Source organism: Cryptococcus neoformans, chromosome 3 (genome assembly GCF_000149385.1).
Source record: "Cryptococcus neoformans var. neoformans B-3501A chromosome 3, whole genome shotgun sequence".
NCBI classification, from domain to species: Eukaryota; Fungi; Basidiomycota; class Tremellomycetes; order Tremellales; family Cryptococcaceae; genus Cryptococcus; species Cryptococcus deneoformans.
Window position 1 is genome coordinate 1159661 of NC_009179.1, and position 23106 is coordinate 1182766.

At 49.6% G+C, this 23106-nt stretch overlaps 9 protein-coding genes across 9 annotated transcripts; 5 read left to right on the forward strand and 4 right to left on the reverse strand.

Annotated features, from left to right (window-relative positions):
- Nucleotides 1-121: 121 nt before the first annotated feature.
- Nucleotides 122-1636, forward strand: CNBC4240 (hypothetical protein; the record flags this gene model as incomplete). The annotated part of the gene is made up of 10 exons (XM_771405.1): nucleotides 122-203; nucleotides 247-407; nucleotides 467-478; nucleotides 534-669; nucleotides 724-905; nucleotides 966-1115; nucleotides 1180-1201; nucleotides 1285-1398; nucleotides 1478-1539; nucleotides 1601-1636. The coding sequence occupies 10 exons, from the start codon at nucleotides 122-124 to the stop codon at nucleotides 1634-1636; spliced, it is 957 nt and encodes a 318-aa protein (XP_776498.1).
- Nucleotides 1637-2156: 520 nt separating this feature from the next.
- CNBC4250 (hypothetical protein) lies at nucleotides 2157-6103 on the reverse strand (the record flags this gene model as incomplete). Its single annotated transcript, XM_771406.1, has 12 exons — nucleotides 2157-2692; nucleotides 2802-2946; nucleotides 3014-3723; nucleotides 3780-4389; nucleotides 4447-4613; nucleotides 4665-4999; nucleotides 5048-5302; nucleotides 5352-5433; nucleotides 5487-5625; nucleotides 5682-5718; nucleotides 5773-5993; nucleotides 6071-6103. The coding sequence occupies 12 exons, from the start codon at nucleotides 6101-6103 to the stop codon at nucleotides 2157-2159; spliced, it is 3270 nt and encodes a 1089-aa protein (XP_776499.1).
- Nucleotides 6104-6719: 616 nt separating this feature from the next.
- On the reverse strand, nucleotides 6720-9122 carry CNBC4260 (hypothetical protein; the record flags this gene model as incomplete). Its single annotated transcript, XM_771407.1, has 5 exons — nucleotides 6720-7254; nucleotides 7312-7691; nucleotides 7744-7943; nucleotides 8006-8111; nucleotides 8166-9122. The coding sequence occupies 5 exons, from the start codon at nucleotides 9120-9122 to the stop codon at nucleotides 6720-6722; spliced, it is 2178 nt and encodes a 725-aa protein (XP_776500.1).
- A 1210-nt stretch (nucleotides 9123-10332) lies between these two features.
- Nucleotides 10333-10656, forward strand: CNBC4270 (hypothetical protein; the record flags this gene model as incomplete). The annotated part of the gene is made up of 3 exons (XM_771408.1): nucleotides 10333-10344; nucleotides 10409-10515; nucleotides 10584-10656. 3 exons carry the CDS (start codon nucleotides 10333-10335, stop codon nucleotides 10654-10656), a joined length of 192 nt encoding a protein of 63 aa, XP_776501.1.
- A 4057-nt stretch (nucleotides 10657-14713) lies between these two features.
- CNBC4280 (hypothetical protein) lies at nucleotides 14714-15803 on the forward strand (the record flags this gene model as incomplete). Its single annotated transcript, XM_771409.1, has 3 exons — nucleotides 14714-14891; nucleotides 14948-15676; nucleotides 15745-15803. The coding sequence occupies 3 exons, from the start codon at nucleotides 14714-14716 to the stop codon at nucleotides 15801-15803; spliced, it is 966 nt and encodes a 321-aa protein (XP_776502.1).
- Nucleotides 15804-17252: 1449 nt separating this feature from the next.
- CNBC4290 (hypothetical protein) lies at nucleotides 17253-17720 on the reverse strand (the record flags this gene model as incomplete). The annotated part of the gene is made up of 3 exons (XM_771410.1): nucleotides 17253-17352; nucleotides 17400-17475; nucleotides 17513-17720. 3 exons carry the CDS (start codon nucleotides 17718-17720, stop codon nucleotides 17253-17255), a joined length of 384 nt encoding a protein of 127 aa, XP_776503.1.
- A 71-nt stretch (nucleotides 17721-17791) lies between these two features.
- CNBC4300 (hypothetical protein) lies at nucleotides 17792-18544 on the forward strand (the record flags this gene model as incomplete). The annotated part of the gene is made up of 5 exons (XM_771411.1): nucleotides 17792-17831; nucleotides 17884-17894; nucleotides 18091-18145; nucleotides 18201-18314; nucleotides 18405-18544. 5 exons carry the CDS (start codon nucleotides 17792-17794, stop codon nucleotides 18542-18544), a joined length of 360 nt encoding a protein of 119 aa, XP_776504.1.
- A 715-nt stretch (nucleotides 18545-19259) lies between these two features.
- Nucleotides 19260-20314, reverse strand: CNBC4310 (hypothetical protein; the record flags this gene model as incomplete). The annotated part of the gene is made up of 3 exons (XM_771412.1): nucleotides 19260-19470; nucleotides 19532-19821; nucleotides 20024-20314. The coding sequence occupies 3 exons, from the start codon at nucleotides 20312-20314 to the stop codon at nucleotides 19260-19262; spliced, it is 792 nt and encodes a 263-aa protein (XP_776505.1).
- Nucleotides 20315-22102: 1788 nt separating this feature from the next.
- Nucleotides 22103-23046, forward strand: CNBC4320 (hypothetical protein; the record flags this gene model as incomplete). The annotated part of the gene is made up of 3 exons (XM_771413.1): nucleotides 22103-22361; nucleotides 22444-22781; nucleotides 22840-23046. The coding sequence occupies 3 exons, from the start codon at nucleotides 22103-22105 to the stop codon at nucleotides 23044-23046; spliced, it is 804 nt and encodes a 267-aa protein (XP_776506.1).
- Between the last annotated feature and the right edge of the window lie 60 nt (nucleotides 23047-23106).

A 23106-nucleotide genomic window follows, 5' to 3' on the forward strand; every position in this document is an offset into this window, starting at 1 on the left:
CATGGCGCATGTGCACTCGCAAACACTCGATTCGCTGCCAATATACACATCCGCGCATTACGTAACGCACATCCATCGCTATTTCAACATGCATCCCGTATCGTGCTCCTCTGTACGCCCGATGACCCAGCCACAGCAGCCCCTCTCCCTCCTCGAGAGCTTCCTCTGCGGCGGCCTCGCAGGATGCGGCGCAGTCACAATCAGTAAGCACCCCCCACACCGCCCACGCCCCGCTCACACGCCCAGCCAACATCCCCGAGACCATGAAGACCCGGCTCCAGCTCCAGGGCGAGCTCCAGAGGAACGACCCCTCGGCGCCCAGAGTGTACCGCAATGTCCTCGACGTGTTCAGGAAGACGTGGCAGCACGAGGGTATACGAGGTCTTCAACGAGGCCTGGTCCCCGCCGTAAGCTTTCTGCAAAGTATCTGACGCCTCTTGCTAAACTCCTTTTCTCGGCTCTCTAGTATGGCTACCAGGTGCGCCCACCCTTGCCCGTCGGAGCTGCTGCCCGTGCCGCTGACACCCTGACAGACCCTTCTCAATGGCTCCCGATTAGGATTATACGAACCTTGCCGGAGACTTTTCAACAGAGCGATCGGGAAAGATCCTAATGAAGGCGTGTTTATCACTGCCATCACTGCCGGTGCTGTGACCGGCTGTATTGGAGGTGCTTTTTTTCTCCCCTGCACAGCTCTGCGTTTACTAATCGACAAATCGTAAGCGTCTCTCGGCTCCCCGCTCTTCCTTATCAAGGCTCGTATGCAAGCCTACTCTCCCCATATCCCCGTCGGCGCCCAGCACTACTACAAAAACTCGTATGACGCCCTCCGCACGATTCTCAAATCCGACGGCTTCTTCGGTCTCTGGCGAGGTGTCAGCACCGCCATCTTGCGTACTGCCATGGTCAGTCCCCCCCTTTTTTTTCTTCATCCCATCAACCCACATTCATCATTCCCGACTTAGGGATCGTCTGTCCAATTACCGTCATACAACTTGAGCAAATACTACCTCGTTTCTTCCGCCGGTATGGCCTCTGACAGTTTCTGGACATTCCTCGCTGCAAGTTCCGTTTCCGGTGTTTGCGTTTGCATCGCCATGCAACCCCCTGATACCGTGAGTCTCAGTCTCGGTCTGCAAACATATATTTCCGGATGGCTAATTTTTTTTTGGTGCAAAGGCTCTCACAAGGATGTACAATCGTTAGCCACCATCCCATTCTCTCAATCTCTTTTCACATTAAAAAAAATCCCGGATAAGAGCTCACACGCGATTGAAAATGTAGAAAACACGATCAAAGATCCCATCACTGGCAAAGTCCGCGGCGCGCTTTACACCAATCCATTCGACTGTCTCTGGAAGACATTCAAGGCCGAAGGCATTGCCGGGTGGTACAAGGGTGAGTTTTTGAATACTCTTTAACCAAAGAGATGGAGGGCAAAGGAGATGAAAGGCTGACTCGAGGGGATTATCGACAGGTACCACTGCTCATTTCTTGAGGATCACGCCGCATACCATCTTCACCCTCGTCTTCAACGAGGTACGTCCCCATCGGTCTCCCCGGGCCCAACTCGTTTAAAAAGCTTACGTCGAATGCACAGTTGATTATGGCAGAGTATACCAAGTGGAGAGGATGAACGTGAAGAGACTGAGAATGGGATGGGTATGTCGGGGGGGGATATAGTAGCAACCACAGTCGGGTTTTGGTGAGGAGAATAAAAGCCAAATAAAAATCCTAGTCGTACCTTTGTGTCTTTATACATTCTGGGGTCTTGTGGCGCGCTATGAATCTAGAGTGGACCAAAAAAGAAGGGGAAAAAAAGGTGCATGGTCATCTATAACCGTAAAGCGGACGATCGTAACGTAAAACAACGAGCAAGCACATTTTTTTTCTTTTCTTTCCCAACTTTTTATCACCACTCTTACCCGCCCCACGTCTACGTCCACCACACTCACCCCCGCCCCCCCCCCGCCCGCCGACAAGAGGTGGGCACAGAGCAAATCGCTACTGGACGGACCCCAAAACGTAGCACAACCGCTCCATACGGTCCATATGGACATGTGTGCCAATCGGAGAGGCTCGACAAAAGGTCGATATACCGCTGAGATACCCCACCTTTGCTCTCTTTTCTCGTTTTTTTATTTTATTTTATTTTACTAAAACTCGGTCATACCAGCCTGGCTCGGTGCGATACTCTGCGTATCGTCCTCACCCGCCTTGTAGCCGTACGCATACATCGACGCGCTTGCCGCCTCGCTCCCAATCGAAAGCCGCCTCCCCTTCCCCATCATCACGTTGCCCCCGCCCCCGCCCCCGCCAGCGCCAGCGCCTGCACCCGCGCCCCCCGCACCCGCCGACCCGGCCGACCCCGCCGACCCGACGATACTGGCAAACCTGTCAAATTGTGATTGTCCGGCGCGAGGAGGTGCAAATGCGCTAGCGTTACCGCCGTCTATCGGTTGTTGGGAAACGACACTTGAAGCGTATCCCGTATACGTCTTGTTCTTCCCACCGCCACCACCACCAACACCACCGCCAACACCACCGAATAAGGGGAAAGCAGAGCTGGTCATTGCTTGGCTGACTACCGATTGCGCATCAGACGGGATAAACGAAAGAGGGTTATGGGTACGGTAATAGGCTGGATCGAAACGATTTGCGGCAGCGGATTGCCCTTGTCCATGACCCATATCTGCAAGGTTACATGGTTATATTAGTATGCGCCGCATCCAAACCAAACCGAACAGATAAAAACGACCAAAACTCACTCTTGCTGAGAAACTCAACCGCAGAAGTCTCACGTCTCTTGAAAGGGTCCATAGCCGCTGCCAAAGACTTTTTCGGTCGGCTGAACTGGACCATACTCGGCTGAAGGTTACTGAGAGGGCCTTCAACAAAGCACCCCTTCTCCTTGTAGTGGGAAAGGAGGTAAAGCCAAAGAGGATGCTAACGGTAAAAAAAAAAAAAAAAGTCAGTGCTGGTATAATACGCAGACTTGAGATTAAAACGTTACCTTGCTCAGCACCTTTGGATTACCCAAGATCACCACGCCGTACTTGGCACGGGTAAGAGCCACGTTCAGTCTTCTAGGATCATTTAAAAATCCGATACCCTGGTGCTCGTTGCTTCTCACACAACTCAAGATGATATAATCCTTCTCACGACCCTGGAACGCATCAACACTCGCCACCTCGACTTCTTTGTATAGATCCTTTTTCAGCGAGCCATGTAGCTGCATGTACGACGCAATGTACGATCGCTGTCCTTCGTATGGCGTAATAACACCAATCTGATTGGGTAAGACGCCAGACTTGAAAAATTTGGTCACCATCTTTTCAACATTGGAAGCTTCGGTTCTGTTGAGGAAAGATGTTCCGCTTGATGATATTTCCTCCGTACCAAGGTTCTGATGGAAGAACATTGGCGTGTCCGCAACTGGCCAGGGGAAATCTACATGCTTACGCAGCCTTTCTGGTGCCGTGACACCATTCTGCAAAGTGCCCTCGTAGAACAGGTTGGATGAAAACTCGGAAAGGCAGGGGTGCATCCGGTACTGCACCTGCAGTCGGATAGGGTGGTTGCCCAGGATGACGAGCCGTTCGAACAAGGATTGCGAAAGACCAGCGCGTGCTGCTTTCTTGTTCATAATGACTGGTCCCAATTGTTGGTGATCGCCCACCAGTACAGCTTGTTTACACCCCATAACAAGAGGGATCATACATTCTACGGGTCATCAGTTCTCTGAAAAAACAAGAAAACAATGTTAAGAAACGACTCACCAGGCTCGGCAGACTGAGTAGCTTCATCGATCAAAACTGTTCTAAATTTGAACTTGGCCAGCCTGGGATCACCCGCACCGACACACGTAGTACAGATAACATCCGCCGCGTTCAAAATGTCCTTCTCACACGCTTTGACCAACGCCTTGTACTTTCTTTCGTCGCTCTGACTTAATTCTCCTTGGTCATTTCTCAGTTGAATGAGTTTCTGCAACTCGTGGTGCGTGTCTGCGTTGGCTACTTGACTGTGAAGGGAGAGGAAGTCAACCGATGAATCAAGCGCTTCTCGTGATTTGGCTGCTAATCGCACGACCTTGAGACCCGTCTGGTGAATCTTTTCGCAAAGATGGTCAACAGCTACGTTGGAAGGCGCGCATACCAGAACCTGGCCAGGATTCATCTTGGCGAGGTGATATACGATAGAAGCAGAAGTCACCGTTTTCCCAGTTCCTGGAGGGCCTTGGATGAGACTCAGCGGTTTTTGCAATACGGCCTTGACGGCAGACATTTGCGAGTGGTTAAGCTCTGGAAGATTAGGGGCAGCAAAACGTTTGGGCATCTGAGTGCGAAGCACTTGGGGTTCGACTTCGTGTCCGAGCAATTTATGGTACTGGAAAAAACCTTATCAGATACCTTCTTTTCTGATGGACAAAAAGAAAATTCTCACGATATAGCCGCTCACACTCTTCTCGTCGATCGCAAACGTTTTCATGGCCGCCTGCATCCTGTCGAAACTGGTCGATTTCCAAATAAAGTCGACAGAAAAGCCGTGAGTGCAATCGAAAGGCACTCCGTCATTTCTCCGAAGCTCCAAGCAAATTTCGTCCGATGCATCTAAAATGATCATATTAGGCTTCCAGCCAAGCCATACGATTGCACACTTACTGTTCGGTATCTTGACGACACTCCCAACTCCCTCCCATACTGCATCTCCGGAACTTCCCCAACCCGCTTTGTTGAACGCCTGGAGACCTTTAATTCCGACGCTGCTGGTCGTCCCCGCAAATTTGAGCTTCAACTCATCGCCTACTGCCAATCTAACTTCTCCGCTTTCGAGTTTCGGCATGCAAAACCATGCAAGACGCTTTTGATTAAGACCCATATCCCATCGTATCGTGATATCATTCTCGGTTTGGGATTCTTTCATGCGCTTGTCATAATCAGCTTCGACTTTAACCAGAGGACCGAGAATGTTCTGATATTGGTACGCATCCTCATATCTGACGCATCCTTTAGCAAAAAATAACTTTGGGGACAGACATACTCACTTGAGCAAGATCGGCTGCATCTCCTCCTCGCCAGACTGTGCCTCCGCATCTTCAAGCTTTGCATTGGGATTTTCTCTCCAAAGTTCTTCAAGTTTTGATATTTGGGCCAAAGAAATTTGTCTCGCTCGAAGTTGCTCGGCCTCTGACGGTACCTTGACGAGCCAAGAGAGAAACTGACGATCATCGATGATAGCTGACCACTGTGAGGTATCCCAATTGATATCCCGGGAACTCGTCAAGGCTGCACAAGGTTGCCTGTAAGAGTGTGAGCGGCAAATGGGGAGAAAGATCAAATAAAGCTTACCGGCAAAGTAAAACGACAACAGTGTCACTTTTCGCGGGAATGAACCCTAGCATAAACACATTTTTACTGCCACAGTTGTAGCCTAGTATTATGAACTTATTTAGCTTTATGTCAAAAGTACAAGTGTCATCTTACATTCTGGGATGGTATCTCCAAGAGCGCTTTCCTTGTGTAGGATCACTTCTTTGTGCTTCGCCTTGACTAGGTGATTTACGATATGCGAAGCAGATGTATTTCCACGAGAATTACAGAACCATTTATTACAGTGAAGACACTATACAGCTCGAGTGAATTACTGATACTGAATTTCCATGAAAGGAAGACACTTACCTTGACAACACATTGGGGATTATGAATACCACAGTAGCTAAAGTCCCACATCAACGCTATGAACTAGCTTTTTATCAGTGACTATACTTACCTGCAAGCATGCTCGACTCCTTCTCCAAATGAATTCCGCTCTATTTCCTCGTCAAAATCGTCTATATAGACTTGACCGGCTGCTGCATGCCCTGACGTAGTTTCGCCGAGATTAAGGTCGCCGAGCTGACTGGCAATATCGCCACTGATAGTGGGCGCTGTAACTACTGAAGGCGGAATTGACGAGTATAATGAAGTGTTGTCATCGATGTCCGGACCATACTGTCAACTGTCGTCAGTGATTACTGTGCGTCGATGAAAGGGAGGCAAGAAGGAAGGGTAGGAAGGACGAGACGTACCTGTGATGCCCCTTCAAAGTTGGAAAACTCCATGACAGTTAGTGGGTTGTTCGCTAGATGGTTCCAAGTATGCTTGGTAATAAATGGCGATTAAATGACCTAAACACAAAGCGAATTAGCGGAAATGGTTTTGTTGCTGTTTCCAGGGAGAGCGACAAATTCATGTAATTATTTATCATTTTGGTCCCGCTCCTTACGGGTTTTCCATCGGAATCATCGCTTGCTTTTCGTTATTCTTCACATATCCTGCTCCTCATTTTACAACTTGAACCAACACTATCACTTCATTCTGTCCGATAAATGCATACACCCTCTAGTATCTCACATAATTACCGATGCTCACTCGAAATTGCCTATCCATTAATGATACTCATACAAGTCGGCGCCGTTGCGGCCAGTTTCCCAGGCGACTCGGGGGATAACTATACTACATGCTAGTTTACTCGGCGGGATAGGATCCATACACAAACAGATAACCACGCTCAAACTCGGTCGGCAAATCTATATGTACACGAAGGGGAAAAGGGAATTACTAAAGCTACTGAACGGTGGGTAAAAGTGGTCAAATGTCTCGCGGACAGATTGCTAAACTGCCATTTCTACAGTTCGCCCTGGGGCGCTGTCACCAGGCTCTCTTGTTGAAATGGCTTCATCCTTCGTTGTCATTTGAAACGCCAACCTGGTCGTCATCTCTGGCCCTTTTGAGACCTCTTGACTCGCCCCAGCTGGCGCTTGCTTCTTTATTCGCCTGGTCCAAGCTGGCTCCGGCTGGCCCTGCGGTCACAGACTCCGGCAGTTGCACACTCATGGGGACCTGATCCTCACCGTACATCGGAGGGATCGGAGGTTGCTGAGGAGCATACCCATAAAATTCAACCGCTGAGTTGGCAGTAGGAGGGTAGGTGAAGGGCGCCTGTTCATCAGGCTCAGCCATGATGACGCTCACCGTACGAGGCGCAATGGAAGTAGGTCGTCGACCTTGAGGGAATGGTTTGAACGCCCTATCATTGTAAAGGGCAGGGGTGGGTTGCTGCCGTATTTGGTGCCCATAGGCGTTTGGAGGAGGAGTAGGCAAGGTCAGTGTGACATTTGCGAGATCGTTGGCAGGGTCATTGACAGTCATGCCCGCGCGCCACTCAATCATTCCCTGTTCAATGGACTGCCATTTACCCTTCCCCACATGCCTGGGAGTATTGTCAGTGCAACGTTTCAAATGATTTCATCTCCGAGTGGGGACTCACTTGTCGAGAATATCCCGTCGAGTATATTTGTAATTTTCGCATCGCTCAACCACCTTTCGTCGGACATCTCGAATGGCTATCCTCGTGTGATAATCCAGCTCGGGCCACCTGACTTCGGGCCCTTCGTATTTACGGTCGCACCTGGACGTGAAAGCATCTAACTGTGAAAGCACACGTCGCCCTCGGTGGAAATATGCCTGAAGTGTCTCAGCCTTTGCCACCGGTGTGCAATTGGAAGGGATGGAACCAATGAGAGGCACGGAATCAGAATTAATCGTCAAATCATTGTTGAGGGTGTAGTAAAAGAGAGGGAAGAGATGTGGAATTTCGGGATATACCTGAAGGAGACCCCATAGGGATAGCTGAGGCTTGGATGATGCCTACAAGTTTGTCAGTAGGCGTCAAATGAAAATTCCATATGAACTGACACACCTTGTTGCTTGACTGAGAATAGGAAGACGACTTTTGTCTGAATCCCATCTGGCCTCTGGACCGCTTGGATGGCCTGAATTCCTCTTCTTCTTCTGGATCCTGTTCGGATGAATATTCATCATTGTCGCTCGCTGATCCGCCATCGAGATTAGCATATGAAATGTTGCGACCCATAGATCTAATCCTTGGTGAGGCTCGCACTGAACAGCTGTGCGTTAGCAATACTCATCTAAAAGAGAAGAAAGCTTACTTTGATACTCACCAGGTCCTTCCAGTTGAAGGCGCTTTTTGGCAGATGTGGAAACCTTCCTATTCTTCTTCGAATCACTGCCCTTTGCGCCGCTCATATGCCGAGACCCAAAGCTCAACTACCAAGACAAATATTAGAGTTGTCACAATGAATGGCAAACAGCTCGACTTACACTATGACTTCCAAGTCCTACATCCTCCAATAACTTTCTATTGTTCACGATTTGCTCGGCTCTCTCCCTTTCATACTCCGTCTCGCCTGTGAGATCTGTGTCTTTCCCTGCAATCCTTTCCGAAGATAGGTTGAAAGAGGTGTTGCTATATCCCCGATCACCGAAGAACATATTTTCAGGCTGTGGGTGAGGACCTAACCCAAGAGAGTGTGACTGCAGATCAAAATGAGGGGTAAACGCCACTTGAGAGAAGTGCTTTTTGTCTCCCAAGCTATCAGATACTTTTCGCAAATCAAGTTCATGAGGGCTTCTTCGGTCGGGACGATAGTCAAGGCTTGGCGTGAGCAGTCTCATCGTATCATGCCCACTGTCGCTAGCGCCGGAAGTGGAACGGGACATTGAGTAATCGCCGCCCGGACCAAACATAGATGGGTTGATAGAACGGTCATCTTCTGTCTGAACATGGAAAGCAGGGTGACCCCAAGGGTTTGGCTGATCGCCCCCTGTGATTGAAGGCGCATCTCCCAGATGCTCATGAACGCTATGGGGTGAAGAAGAATACCGAGAAGAAATTGTTTGCTCGGTAGCGGAATTCATAGGATGCGCATGGGAGATTGTTCGGATCATTTGCTGTGGACCGCGAGAATCATACATCGGCGTAGGGCCAGTGGGATAAAATGGCAAGGCCGGCGCTGTGCTTGGGTAAGTGCTGTTCATGAGATTCGGAAGTTGTAAAGCTACGCCTTGAGGATATGGACGATAGGCCTGAACCGGGTATGCAGAGATCGGGTGAGGCGATTGAGTTGGTAGGGGAGGAGAGTACGTGCTCTGAGGAGCAATATGAAGAGACGATTGGGAGTGAGGACGATCACTACGAGGTGATGCCGCAGGAGAGGTATGTAGACCGCCCTGAGTACGACCGCCATCGAAGGATTGGGTGTGGATCATTGAAGTCATGGGAAGCTATGTCTGACTTCTGAATCGATGGAGAACGGATGATAAGCAAGGATACCGTAGGTCGATGAAAGGACAAATTAAAAAGGTGGTGGGAAAACAGGAATGAAGGGGGTACAGGACGTCCGTTAAAAGGACGAGGCAGTCAATAAGTGGCGAAGTCAGCTTTTCTGTTCGCCCCGATCCGGTGTGGATTGACGCAGCCACCCCCTTGGAGAAGCAAGGATCATCTAGGAAAGTGTGTTTCACTTACAAGTTCGCGCTTTCTGGGGAAGTTCCTCGGTCAGGCGCGGGAAGAGAAGTGTCGATAAAGCTGTGGGTGGACAAAGGAAATGTGAAGCAGATGATGCAAGGTCGCCGAGAGCGATACTGTCTGTTATCTTGGAGCGACGTGGGTGTCTACAAGGTGCGAAACCCAAGAGACCTAGAAGCGTCAGAAGATGGATGCCGTGTGATTGAAGGAAGCAAGATGTTGACGAGGGCCAGTTCAAAGGGAGAGATGACGGTAAAGGCAATAGACCAGAACAGTGAGTCAGCAAACATTCCATTTCTGAAGGATTCGAGTAGACAAAGGAAATGATGTTGGTGAAAATCCATGGAGATAGTACCGCGGATGTGAGCCGCCTTCGACTCAAAGGTATTAACGTTTCACCCAAAGGTATCAATGATAATGGTCAGAAGACGGCAGCGTCGAACATTTATGGCTTCCTCGGCTCAAAAAAGAGTGACTGCTATACCAAGTATACTGCTTTTTTCTTCCTACCTCAGAACTATGACAGAGAGACGCATAGGAAGGAAGAAAAGATTGGAAATCGCCTCACAGTGAAGAACCGAGACTTTTCGAAGGCCAATATGTTTTGGCTGCTGCTGTGTTGTTACTCCTGTATCAACGCCCCTCAATAACGGTTGCTATTCCCCCAGTAAAACAACTCACTGCTGGATTCTTATCTTAATGAAAGGATTAACCCAAAAAACGCGACTGAAGACGATTTGGAGATTACGCGCTGCGGTTATTGGCTGGCGGTACCTCTTCTAAAAGCGATTTCTTTCTGAGAAGGTAGCTTTGAAGGGAGAAGAAGATGATTTAAAAGTGAGTATGCGTTGATGGATATAAACTCTTTTGCCTTACTTCGTGTTGTATCGTACAACGAACAGAATAGATAATAGGGCTTATCAGTCAACCTACAATACGGCACATGAATGGCAATGGTGTATGATCTGGTGTGTATGTAGTTTGCTTTCCACTCTGGCGAATCGGGACAAGGTAAGCTGGCTAACATAGTCGACAGGAGGTTTATAGAACACGAAAGACACAACCGACAAAGAGAAAGTGTGTAAGAGGATTGTGTGTGTGCCGCGAATACCGATTGAAGGCAGTGTGCGTAGGATATGAGTAGTGAGTGGGAATTGTCAGCGATATCGTCGGGTGCACATCGCGTAATCAATACACTGACAGCAATGCAGCAAGACTATAGCCCTTTATGCTGCCCCAACGTTAAAGTGGAGAGTGCGTGCGAGAAGCGTACTCACCAGGTGAAAAAGAATGAAGCAAAAGGACGTTCAGTGACTGTGATTTCTGGGTCAAATGAAGGTCCTTTCAAAGGGGAATGATAACTGATGAGGACCTTTGTTGAGCCTTTGGATGAGGGTCAGAGGCGCTATAAGTTGTTTATGATGAGGTTTAGCGAGGACTGAGAGCAAGAGAGTAAGTAGGTGAGGGGAAAAAGCAAAAGAGAAAAGAAAAGAGTGGCGCAGCCTCTTTGAAACGCTAGTAAGAAGGTGTGGGGGGATGATTCGGTGGTGTAGCGTCCTCGCCCTGCTGCTAGCTGATGGTGGGGATGGTTCTGCATCTAGTAGCTGATCTTGGTGCAGAACATCGACATTTTGGAATTCCACACCAGACTTGCGCCCCCGTCGGCACCGAAAGGTTCCAGTGCCCAGCAGCGGGCAGAGCAACACACAGATCAGAGATGTGTCGGTCTGATGTTTGTGACCTGTGGTCCGTGAGCTGTGATTCTGCAGGCCGCCCCAGGCTATCCATCAAATTCATGCACCACTCATCACCAAATCTTGATTTTGTAGGTCATGCCGCACGGCCCTATGTCATGCAACACTGCTATTATGTTACGCGGTCAGACTTGCACCTGTAACCGGAGCCCTACTTGATTGCTATTAATGATTTTCTCCTTCAGTGAAGTCTGTACAGGACTGCAAGCAAATATTGTGCAGTGGTGTTTACTATAGTCTGTAACCCATGTATTACGAGGCGGCCAGATATGCACCGGCGGAAGAGTACTTGAAACACGACGATACACGCACGGTGCTGCGCGACAAACAAGCATTCATTGGTCCGTGATGATGATGGGGGGGTGCCGGATGGTGCTGAAATCGGCAATAATGTCCGTGCACAATTTTTGGCATTTGAAGGTGTAGATCAAAGCTGCAGTTTGCAGGCGAGCGATATGCGAACTTGATAGTAGTCCAGTCTTCAACTAACTGCTACTACTATCAAAGATTATGCGATACCAAGTCCAACTAGACTGCAATTAGCTGTCTACGTACGTAGTCGATCTAGTCTCCCGGGCAGCAGGAGGCTACAGCACGCCAGGCAGAGACACAGCGCGGCCAGAAGGCTATTGTCTATTACTGTGCAAGCACTGTATAATAAATACTAAACTGAGGCCACTAGTAGGAGTAGATCCCGAAGCGTGATAATTGAAAGTCAAGCTCCTCACTCAAACCCTCCTGATCATGACTTCGCTTCACCACCAGTCATTTTCATACATACATAACCCATAGTTCTAGACCTTGTTGGTGGATAGAAAAGGTAAAAGAAGATATCAATCCAGGCAACCCTGTTTCGTTGTGTGTGCAGATTGATCTGCGTGATGATTCTTTATAACCAGGACCTCGGACATGAGGAAAGGTAGAAAAGGTAACTTTTCGATCAGCGATCAAAAGTTGATCCGATGTGTATTTATTTGAGGACTCGACCTTTGATTGATCCTCCTTATCCGATGCAGCACAATCCGAGGGTTGAGACCTCTTGGGGCGTGAACGTCATTTGATGGACAGACTTGGTCCGGGATCCAGAGTAGTAGATTTTTCGCTGCGTGAGCTCCCTACAGGCTACTTTCATCGTACCACCAAAGTCCGGTCCGTAATAACCATTTTCTCGTGATAGTCACCTACTAGTGCAACATCGACTGGGATGTTCCAAGCGGTACTGCATGGGTAGATCACTAGTATTGCCGTCAACTATACACATTCGCAAGTCGGTGGCATGTGAATGATGAAACCTGTGTACCGATGAAAATTGACCCCATGTCACCTCTTCTGTCTTGTCGTCGTTCTTCATTTGTACACTTTATATTGCCTTCTTCAGATATGGCGGTGGCGTCCTTGGGATTACAGAAGGTGTAATTACACCATGTGGCATGTATAATGACAAAGTTGCAGATGAAGTTTCGAAGAGAAAAAAAGTACATGGGCACAAGTACAAGCTACAAGATGACGACAGACTAGAGAAAATCGTCCGAAAGGCAATCATAAAAAAGATACGTATTTGACATGCTATGTGGTGTTTGATTATTTATGTGTGACAAGTGTTAAGTTTTTCAAAATGTGGATACAACTCTATATTTGATTTGCTGGGGTTCTGTGAACGACAGGAAAAGCCTGAATCAGCTATTGAACCCGTCTGCTATTCGAGCGGCTCACCTTTGATCTTTGCCCCCTTTATTTGTCCCCTTCAAATGGCTACCTCCAAGCTTACATCATTGCTGTATTAGGACGACAAGATGTGTTTCACAACGAATGTGCATCTTTCACCATCGTCGTCTCTCCTGAATGTCTGACTTTGAGCCCCAGGCTTTGTACAAGCTTTGTACAAATTCGCTCAAGTGGGGGCAAGGGTGCTGACCTGGGCTGCTACCCATTTTAGGACTGGAAGACAGGTCGTACGAGTTGGAGCGAGAAGGCGAGTTTGACGGAGAAGCAGTAGTGGAGTAAGAGGGACGGGAAGGGAAGTTGATGGGCTGGGCGATTGAAGTCATGCTTGACAAGTAGCACGCAAGGTAAATTGGCAGGGACACTGGAAGTGCGAGGGAAGAAGTGGAGGTTGTTTATCTGATACGGTATAATGATTGGAGCAGCAAGTGATAATGTTGTTTGTGCTCTGCCAGGTGTTGAAGTGGGATATCAGCGAGGGGGATGTACGGTTGGTGGGTGGAAAGAGTAGACTCCTGGGGATCGCCAGGTTCATGTACTCTTTTATACACTACATGTCGCAGTATGGCGTGACTACTAGTAGAGTCCGGTCGGAGTGAGCTCACCTTGGAGCTCACTTGTGCCTTTTTCCCACTTACGACCCATTGTATTTGGCGCGTCCCATCCCCTCACCCCACAATTTTCCGAAAACGCGAGATACCGAGATCCCCCGTTCTGGATCCCGGTTGGTTGATTTCCTTTCACCTTGGAAGTTAGTTTTACCCTACTGATGGAGCGTCGTCGTAACAGTAACTGAGAGTAGTACAGCAGTACAAGAGGAACTGCGTCCGATCGGACAATGAAAAAATGACGGGACTTTACGCGTATTCGGGAAAAGGAATTTCTCGCGTTAAATTGCAGGTGTAAACATGCATGGATTTTTTGTATTCCGGCGGGTTCTGGACGCGAATGGTCCGCGAATGGCAGGCAAAAGGGACCGAGGAGCACAAGAAAGTGACCGAGAAAAACAAAAATGCTCCCAAATGTGCGACGCTCTTCAACGCGACCAATCCCGTGCTTTTGATATCGGCATGATATTTGTACGCTCTTCGATGATATTTAGTACAGTTCAGGCGGGCGGCTGCATGATTTCGCCTCTCCCTTTCCCACGATTTGCGTACTTCTTTTCTTCTCAAAAAGGATGAGCAGATTATCAGTTACAAGTGGTTATTTTATTAGCCAGGTCGCCCCTCCTGTCAATCTTGAAAAGTACGTCCCGGGTACCATAAAACGCAGTCAGTTTATAGGGCCTCTTACGTCATTTACAGCTTCCAAAACGCGGTTTTTACCGTGGTAAAAGATTATTTTGACAGACTACAAATGCATAGCAGATTCCTAATACAGTTATTACAACCAAGTACTAATCCCTCGTTACAAACACTCCCGATGCGTTTCCGGCCCTCCACCCCAAGCCGCACCCGCCAATGTATACTTCATTATACATGTCAAAGGGCACATCATAACACCCAAGATCCCTTCTCTCCAGCGTGTCCACCAACGAGCATGCCCTCTTCCAGGTGTCTGCCGCACCTGCACAGTTAGCCGACGCTCTGCATAAGCCAGGTTGCCAGTGGGAGAAAGTATTACGTAAGATTAATAGAGTGGAGGCGTACGTAAGGAGGAAGATTTGAAGGTCGTGGGAAGGATCCAATTCGGAGGTCGCTAATTGCGTGAGTCAGCCAGGCATTTTATTATTAATCGTCATTTCCATGTATATGGCATAGAGAATTTCTCTCGTCTATTGTTCTTTCCTTTCTTTTCCATTCCTTCTTCCATCTTCTAGTGACCTCCACTTCCCCAACCATCCGTCTATCTTCCCGCCCACCATGCCTGCGCCCGTGCCCCCGACTGCTTTCGCGCAGCCCTCCGGCCCCGCCACCCAGCTCGTGCTTGGCTCCATGCAAAGAGCCCCCGAGTACCAGGCGCTCCTCACAAGTCTCAAATCTGCCGCACCGCCCTCCTCCTCGGTACAGGGCGAGATGGTAGACCGTATCTTGGATAACGGTACGTATATCCCTCTCTACTTGCCCTAATAGGCGATACTCATTTGCCGCTCCTAGCCACCACCCTTCCCCCTCCGCCTCTCACCATTCATCTTGTCCTGCCTCTTCCTCTCCCGCCCAATCTCCTTTCTGCTATTCCGCCATCCACTCAGATATTCATACATATCCCGGCCGACTCTGAGTCTCAACTTGGCGCGTTACATTCCGCCCTTGCCTCTCACTCATTCACTCCTGTCTTGCCTACCCCCTCTCCCTCTACTCTCGCCTATACATCACCTAGCGCACCGTCACTTCCTACTGTCGCGTCTGACCCCTCACCCGCGCCTTCCAGCTCAACGCCTGTCACGCTAAGCGGCGCCCGTCCTCTACAGCTCCGTCGGAATGGGGACAAGGCTCGCAAAGCTGCTCTCTGGGCGATTGACTCTCCTCTTATTCCTGACGGTGGTAAATCGCTCTTGACTCCTGCAGACCGTACCCGGCCCGACTGCGTGTTCCCGGCGGAGAATGGGAAACCTGTCAAGCGGCGCAGGGCGTGCAAGGATTGCACGTGCGGGTTGAAGGAGCTTGAGCAGGAGGAGGAGGCCCAGACGTCGGCGGCTGTCCAGGAGGCCCAAAAGGCATTCTTTTTGGAGGGCGATGATGACATACCGGAGAACCTCAAGAAGGCGACAGAGGGGATGGAAGGTATCTGGCCGGCGGATAAGAGAGCGGAAGCCAAGAAGACGAGCAGTTGCGGTAGTTGTTACCTGGGAGATGCGTTTAGGTGCTCTAGTTGCCCATATCTTGGTAAGTCTTTTTTGGTTCAGTCTGTGACTGGTTGTTGTTGAAGGGAGCTGATGCTTTGCTTTTGACAGGCCTTCCTCCCTTTAAGCCGGGCGAGCAAGTCCAGGTATCCATTGGCGACGATATTTAATTATCTGCCAATTCTTCGATTTTTCTTCTTGTTTCATCATTCCCATACCTAGTATTGGTTTTTCTTTTTTTTGGTTCTGGTCCATGTCATGCTGCAGCCGCAGCTGTAACTCATCGTCAAAACATTTAGATTTCATCATTGATACGCTATGCACATTGTATTCATGTCTATCCGAGTATAGTCGTTTGCCTGAGTTTGTTTACCAGGTTCTTTTCTTTTTAAACAACGTGAACGCCTCGGATGGATGAGAGGCTGTGTGACCTGCAGACAGACATTCCCTGATGGGACGATAACAAGATACATGCATAATGCTGCTGTGCTCATAGACTGACAATTAGGGACAATGTGATAGGCTACGTTTCAAATCCTCGTTCTAGGTCGTGTGGCGTGGACGGAACGAGTCCCGCTCTTTGCCATTTGCTTCCGCTCTTCCTGGTGCCTTTTCAAGTCGTTCTGGGCATCTATCAAGAGGTCATGCAGTCTTTCTCGGGAGGAAAGCGTGCTGGGCGCATACCTCGTTTTGAGTTTCTTTTTGGGACGAAAGTCAATGTCTTGGCTGATGGCGTGGTGGGCTCTGCTTTGGGGACACAAATGTGTGATGGGTGGATAAGTATTCCTTGAGCCGCGGGCAAGTCCTGGGTCGGTAGATGGATCACGGGGGGCCTGAAAGTGTCTCGTCAATCCGGCTACATGGGCACCGCTGTGGATCAAATATTCAGCGAACTTGCGACTGAAAGTAGCTAGAATATCGTAGCCCATGCACGCACCTGTCACAATCTCGGATGAATTCCATGTTTTCCATTTCGGTCGTCCTTGAAAAGTCGGTTGCTTCATTCCATATCGACGATAATGCGCCCAGTTTGCACTTTTCGCTCCCCGCGTGTTTGACCGTCTCGCGTTGTGGCCACCTTGCATCGCGCCGTACTCTCCCCGTCCTGGATTCCATTTCTTTCTGTATAATCTGCTGTTGGCTAGTATCCCGCGAGAGCGTGTCCATGCAAAGGTCGAGGTCGAATTCTGTATAGTCCTTGTGTCGGCCGAGTAAGTCGAGACGTTCTTTCCGGCATGCTTCTCTCATGAAAAGGATCTCGGGATCTGGCTCGGGTTTCGCCTGGTGCGGGAAGAGTGTGATTCCCTTGGCGGCACGCTCGTGGTTGTCAAAGAGGCTTTTGAGATAGTCGACCGGACGTTTGATCCAGGCGGGTGGGGTGGCCATAGAATGAAGGGGCTGCGCCGGGGCATGTCCTGTCCGACTGGAGACTGGTCTGGAGTGGTGGGCGGGGAGCGGGTCTGGGGCGGGGCAGAGGAGCGAGGGGAGGATGGGCATGGCTGAGCTATGAGTGTGAGTTGTGAGTTATGAGTTGGAGTTGCGCTGCGAGTTGGAGTTGGAGCTGCGCTGCGAGGTGCGAAAACGCAGGAGCTAGTTGATATACACTGCATCCCAGACTGCTACACGGCATGCGCTTCCCCCTTGCGCGCAGCCCATTCCCGGTTCTCAATCTCCCGTTGCTCGAGCATGGCCTTCTTCTTCTTTGCGAGCAGCGCCGTCCTGCCGCGCCCGTCAGCTCATCACCGCGCACCGCCGCTGGCACGCACTGTTTTTGGTCCACGTGGTATGCTCCTGCACCGAGCACGCCGAAGCCGATTGCGGCGTATGCATGGCCGTGGAAGGCTGGGGGGGTCAGCGCGGTGCGGGCGGCGTGGCTTACCTTCGAAGATGGGTCGTTTTTGCAGGCCGAGCTGGAGGCAGCGTGCCCCGAATCCGAATGCGCTGAAGCCGAGGATGGACGTGAGGAGGGACATGGTTGGTGGGGGGGAGGGGGAGGGGGAGTCGGGGGGGGGGGGGAGAGTGAAAATGTGCGGGTGAGCCAAGCCGCACGCGCAGACTCGGAGTTTTCCAAAACGCCGCCTTCTCATTCGTCCATCTCATTCGCCCAATCCATTTGACATCCGTCTTTCTCTTCTCCCACAAACCAACCACAAACACCATGAGGCCCACAGCTCCCGCCCACTCTGGCATGCCCGGACGTAAGTGCATCCCCGCTCCGTCACGCAACCCTGCTCATCGCCCTGCTGGTAGCCAAGAACTACGTGAGTTTTTGCACGCCCTTTCCACAGCCCTCGCCCTCCCAAAACACCCGCAGAACCGCTGCCAGCCACGACGAGACACGACGGAAGACGTGCAGGAGTCCAGCGGGTGTCTTGAGCTGCCCGGGGATGCGAGGGTTCGAGTCGGACGAACGGGCGACGGTAGGGTTTCCCGGTGCTAACTCGGCTTTTCCTGCAGATTGGTTGGTGGGGTGACATGGGAGGACCCAAGCAAAAGGGTATCAAGACATATGGTGCGCTCTAGTCGTTGTGTCTGGCCGTGCGGAATATTCATCCGTGTTCTCACAGGTCTCTCCCCTTACCGCCAACGCCCCCTTGCCGGTATGCTCCGTGCCTATGTCTTCAACGGTTCCAAGCGAACGATGCAACAACTTCCTTACGTCGCCCCCCCTCTTATTTTCTGTACGTTATCCCCTTCAAGAACAGCATGTTGCGCTTTTCCGCCGCGTTCTTTTCTTTAAATATACTTCTCAACACTGACAATCATCTTAGTCTACGGCGTCTACTACTGGGCAAAGACCAAGTACGATTACTACAACTCCAAGCAGGGCCACTATGACCACCTCATCGAGGAGGGTGTGATCAAGCCTGGACAGTACGAGAGGCCCACTGTTGGGCCTGTGGTTCATTAGACGGCTTTGCGTAGTCTATGCATGTGGATGGGCAATCGAATGGTTTCGCTTTTCCCCTTATAGTGCCAACTCTGTCAACCAGGCGGTTTGCGAAATCGTATGTCGGGAATGTGGAGTGAACCGTTTTATTTCGACAGGACTACATCTACAGCTTCTGTGTGAGATGGAGACACTTTCCAATGACTTGTTCCACGGGCCTCGAACTGTGGCGCCTTGGACGTGAACTAACGTGATGGGGACGTCTTGCACTGTGCCCAACTACATGACAAGATATTGAGTGAATTGTACACGCCGAGGGTCAAAAGCTATTCCTCGACACAATATATGGTTTCTCATATCCAATGTGACAGAGATGATGGCTGGTTAGTTGCGCGCGCATGATATACAGTTTTGGTATCCGTGGAGTGCATATAGATAATGGTACGGAGTATCGAAATAGTACAGTGATATTTCTCGCAATATACAACACTTTTTTCGTTTAGATCTGTCTTGACAGGTAAGCTGGGCAGCCTTTTTGAGGTCAATTGAACATGTAAGCCAAAAAACACTTACCAAAGACAACTCCAAGGTCCATACCCGCCTTGCCCACACTTTGACGCTTATTGTCTCGTCCGACTTGGTATCCAAACTACTGGGGACGTCAATTTCAACAGAATCCCACCAGCATTTTCTCTAAAACAAGGCTTTTCTGATCAGCATTTATCCCCGAGATAAATCAAGGCAACATCCGTACAGCAGGTTTCCTCCAGAAGAGCAAAAGCTTTTGCGCCGTACCCATTTGTACGGGATCTATTTCAGGTGGTCCTTCCTTGTCATCCTCGCGATGATTGATACCTGTCTTGAGGAGGACGAGGGCCATTGAGGATATGACATTGCGCTGAGGCTCACAAGCTCTGTAACCCCACTCATCATCGCGATTGAAACCGCTTGTCACAGAAATCAGTCAAAAGTCTAGACGACGCACGAAGACGGATAGATTCCTCTCACCTAACACAGAGCATGTCAATAAGGTGTCGTTCGGCCAAGTTTGCCGAATTGTTCACATTCCTCTCCAGAGCAGCGAAAATAGCCTTCTTCTCCTCCAAAGCCCTACCACAGTTCCTCTTCAGTACCCGCAAATCTTCGTTTGCCAAGCCTGTTGCGATATCAGTCCGTGCGGCCGCGCCCGGTTTGGTGATAGAGAAGTATTCGAGCTCTTCACGAAGGACAATAATGGCTTGCTTGGACAGGAGCGGGTTCTGAGAGTGGTCGGAAAGCGCGTCGATGGTTGGGATGCGCTGCTGAGCATGGTAAAAACCCGACGTGGTGGGCGATCCGTAAAAAGTGTCCTGAGCTTTAGACCAGAAATCGATAATGTATCGAAAACAATTGGGGTCAAACTAAAAATATGACCATCAAGTCAGTGACACCCTTCTGATATTACTGCCTAGGATAGTAACGAAATATTGTCCCCCCATTTCAGTACAAGCCCAGACTCACATCAACAGTAAAGATACCATCATCCGCACCTTCCCAACTGGCTGGCTTGCTGAGGATCAGGCCCTGAGGAAAGAGTCCCAGGAGAACACTCTCAGGTAAAAGCATAAGCATCTCTCTTTCTACAGGGAATATAGTGCCCCTGAGATCAAGGTTAAGCCGGGAGAGCAGTTGGGGGTTTGTGGCCGAGGGGTACAGTGGGGACGCGGCATAGTTGTTTGGGGATACGGATGTGATGGGACTGCTGTTCGGGGAGACAGAGGTGATTGGGTTTGACGAGGCTGGGATGGCCATGGTGTGAGCGGAACGAAGCAGCTGTGGATGGAAGACGAGGGAGGATCAGATGGGAGGATGAACGAAGGAGGAGGATGGATGACGGGATGAGACGCAGTTAACCGCGGCGGCTGGTGATGATTGTCGCGTCGGTCGTTTCCTGCGTTTTCCAGGTCGTCAGTTTCCTTTTTTGCGCGACGCTGCATCCTTCCCAAGCCGCTTTACTAGTATCGTAGGTAATGTATGACTAGGGGACTATAACCAGGGCGTCGACGTGTATATTATGAACGGATCATGGTCCACCAATTCTGTTTGTTTGACACAATAAGTAGACATACATGATACTAACTCTGCAGACAACAATAAACAATCAATTAGAGTCGTTAAATTCTACAGGTCACCTTGAATACAAATCCTCTCTTTACACAAAAGCGCCTAGACCACTGCATGCCACATTCTCCATCCCGTTCTTCCTCCGGCGAGCATACTCTTGATGGTAGTGTGATCGCTTCCAGGAAGTGTCTGGATAACCTTGGGTGTCGATCTTTGCACCAGCTCGTATGTCGCCCAAGGGTCTGCCAGCATAGTATGTCTATCAGCGATGAGGTATGGCAGCGCGCAAGAACATCTCGGGCCGTGCTTTGATTGACACTCATTATGACACCCAACTTTGGAGTCCGCAGCACAATCGTTATTATAATGCCATCGGTCATGCCGATCCTGATGCTTCCTACAGTGGAGATTAGAGGTGCAATTTGTGGTAGGAGGCGGAGGATGACTGGAATCCAAAGAGATAATGCCAGGGAAATGACCGTCCTGGACAACTTGAGATAACGTCGCCAATGCTGATTCCTCTGGAAGACTGAATGAGGTGAGGGATGGAACAGAAACTGATGCTCGACTTGAAGATGTCTGATGGAAAGAATGGGAGCAGGATCCTGACAGTGACATCTTGTTGCCAATCGTATCCGAACCGAGGATGGGTGAAGAGTTATATGCGCACGATCCAGTACTTGTGGGACAAGTGTGCGCTCCGGTGCCATGTCCGTGGTGCTGACCTACTAGCTCAGCGTCATGGTTTTTTGGTGTCACTGAGTCATTGCTGGATGATTGAGAGGAGGAGGATTTCCAAGAAATTCCCGAAAAGCGACGATCCTTCTTGTTGGTGGTGCCTTTGTCGAATGGGAAGACTGAAGTGAGAGAAGCTTTGAGTGTTGCTTTGACGGGCATAATTCAAGGCGAGTTCTTCTTTGACTATCCGGCTAAATAGGAGGTAAGAGCAAGGAACAGGAGCAATTGATAGTCACATACCTATATCTCCATCATCTATGTATATCACTGTGTGCACCGAGCGGAAGACAGGCGGAAAGCCGCGAAAGGCACACCCAGCAGTGGTTATTATGTGCCTAGAGGGGGCCAAATGAAAGTGGCTTGGGGGCGCCGTAGAAGAGTGAAGATGAGATGACTCGGGTGACACCAGTAAATAAACGTGAAGTGAAGATCCGTGAAGAAAGAGAAACTTTGGAATGGTTGTGCAAGAGTCTTTCTTCTACCGATCCTTGTGCTTTTCCCTTCCGAGTAACGAAGAATTAGATCCCAAAACAAATAAACAAACACCTTATTATGGAGATCAAATAGGCAAGCGATATTCGGTAGTGAGTAGTGAGAAGCCAGCATTTAAAAGGCGCGCGAGAGATTCGAGATAGGCGACGCAAAGAGGGTCTTTTCAATGTAACACTTCGTTCCGAGTTTTACATTTCTCGAGTGCTTTGAACGCTCCTTCATTATCTTCACCTTTTGCACACCATAATGTCGCTCTCAGCTCCCACTCGTATCCTCCGAAAACCTACTCTATCCCGCCAGTTCTCAACTAGCCTTCCTGTTCTTGCCTCTCGTGGCTCCTCAAAACCCGAGGGATTGGGCGCTCGATCGAGGCCTTGGTCAGTGCAGAACGTTCCCAAGTTTGCATTTGACGACGCCACAAGTCTGGGATGGATGAGGATGTTTAGGATCCAGGAAGGTGAAGGATTGGTGAGGAAAATCGAAGAGGACAGAGAAGCCTTAAGAAGTACGTTTTTTTTTTTTCTTTTCTTTCTTTTCTTTATCTACATTTCAGATGTATTGATATAGTTTATATCTTCTTACTGTAGCTGCGAATCAGACCAAGTTCACTCCACCCACCGCCCCCATACGTTTGACATCCACTATTGACCTTGCCCGCCCAGACTCGCGTTACCATACCAAATGCGTTCTTCTTGTCCCCATTGCCGCTCTTCCGTTGTCCACGCCAGAAGCTGTTCACAGGTTCAAACTCCTCGCTGGGCCGAGGTGGACTCCCGGGAAACCAGGAAGAAATGAGTTTATCAAGGATGAGAACAGTGACGGCGAAAATGGTTGGATCAAGGTTAGTGAGGAAAGGTTTGAGAGTGCCAGACAAAATAGGAGATCGGCGTCGGATATCTTGGAGAGACTGGTCAACGCTGCCAATGTGGGTCTGTTTGGCATATAAACAAAGAAAAACCTATCTAATGTCGAATTAAACTTAGGACCGCGAGTCTCCACTCCCTGCTGACCTTCCAATTGACACTCGCCATCTTCTTGCCCGTCACAGGAAGAAGCGGTCTCGTCAGAACACTTTCAAATGGGCTCCCGGACAAGAGTTTTTGTCTCGTCATCAAGAAGTTGGTGGCGTACGTGGCTTCCCTGTCAGTTGGCTACCGGAAGAACTCAGAGAAAGAGTTTCCAAGAAATAAGCGTTTATAATGCATTTTCTCTATCCACCTTAGCCTCATCAACTCTTTTTGATGTCCGGA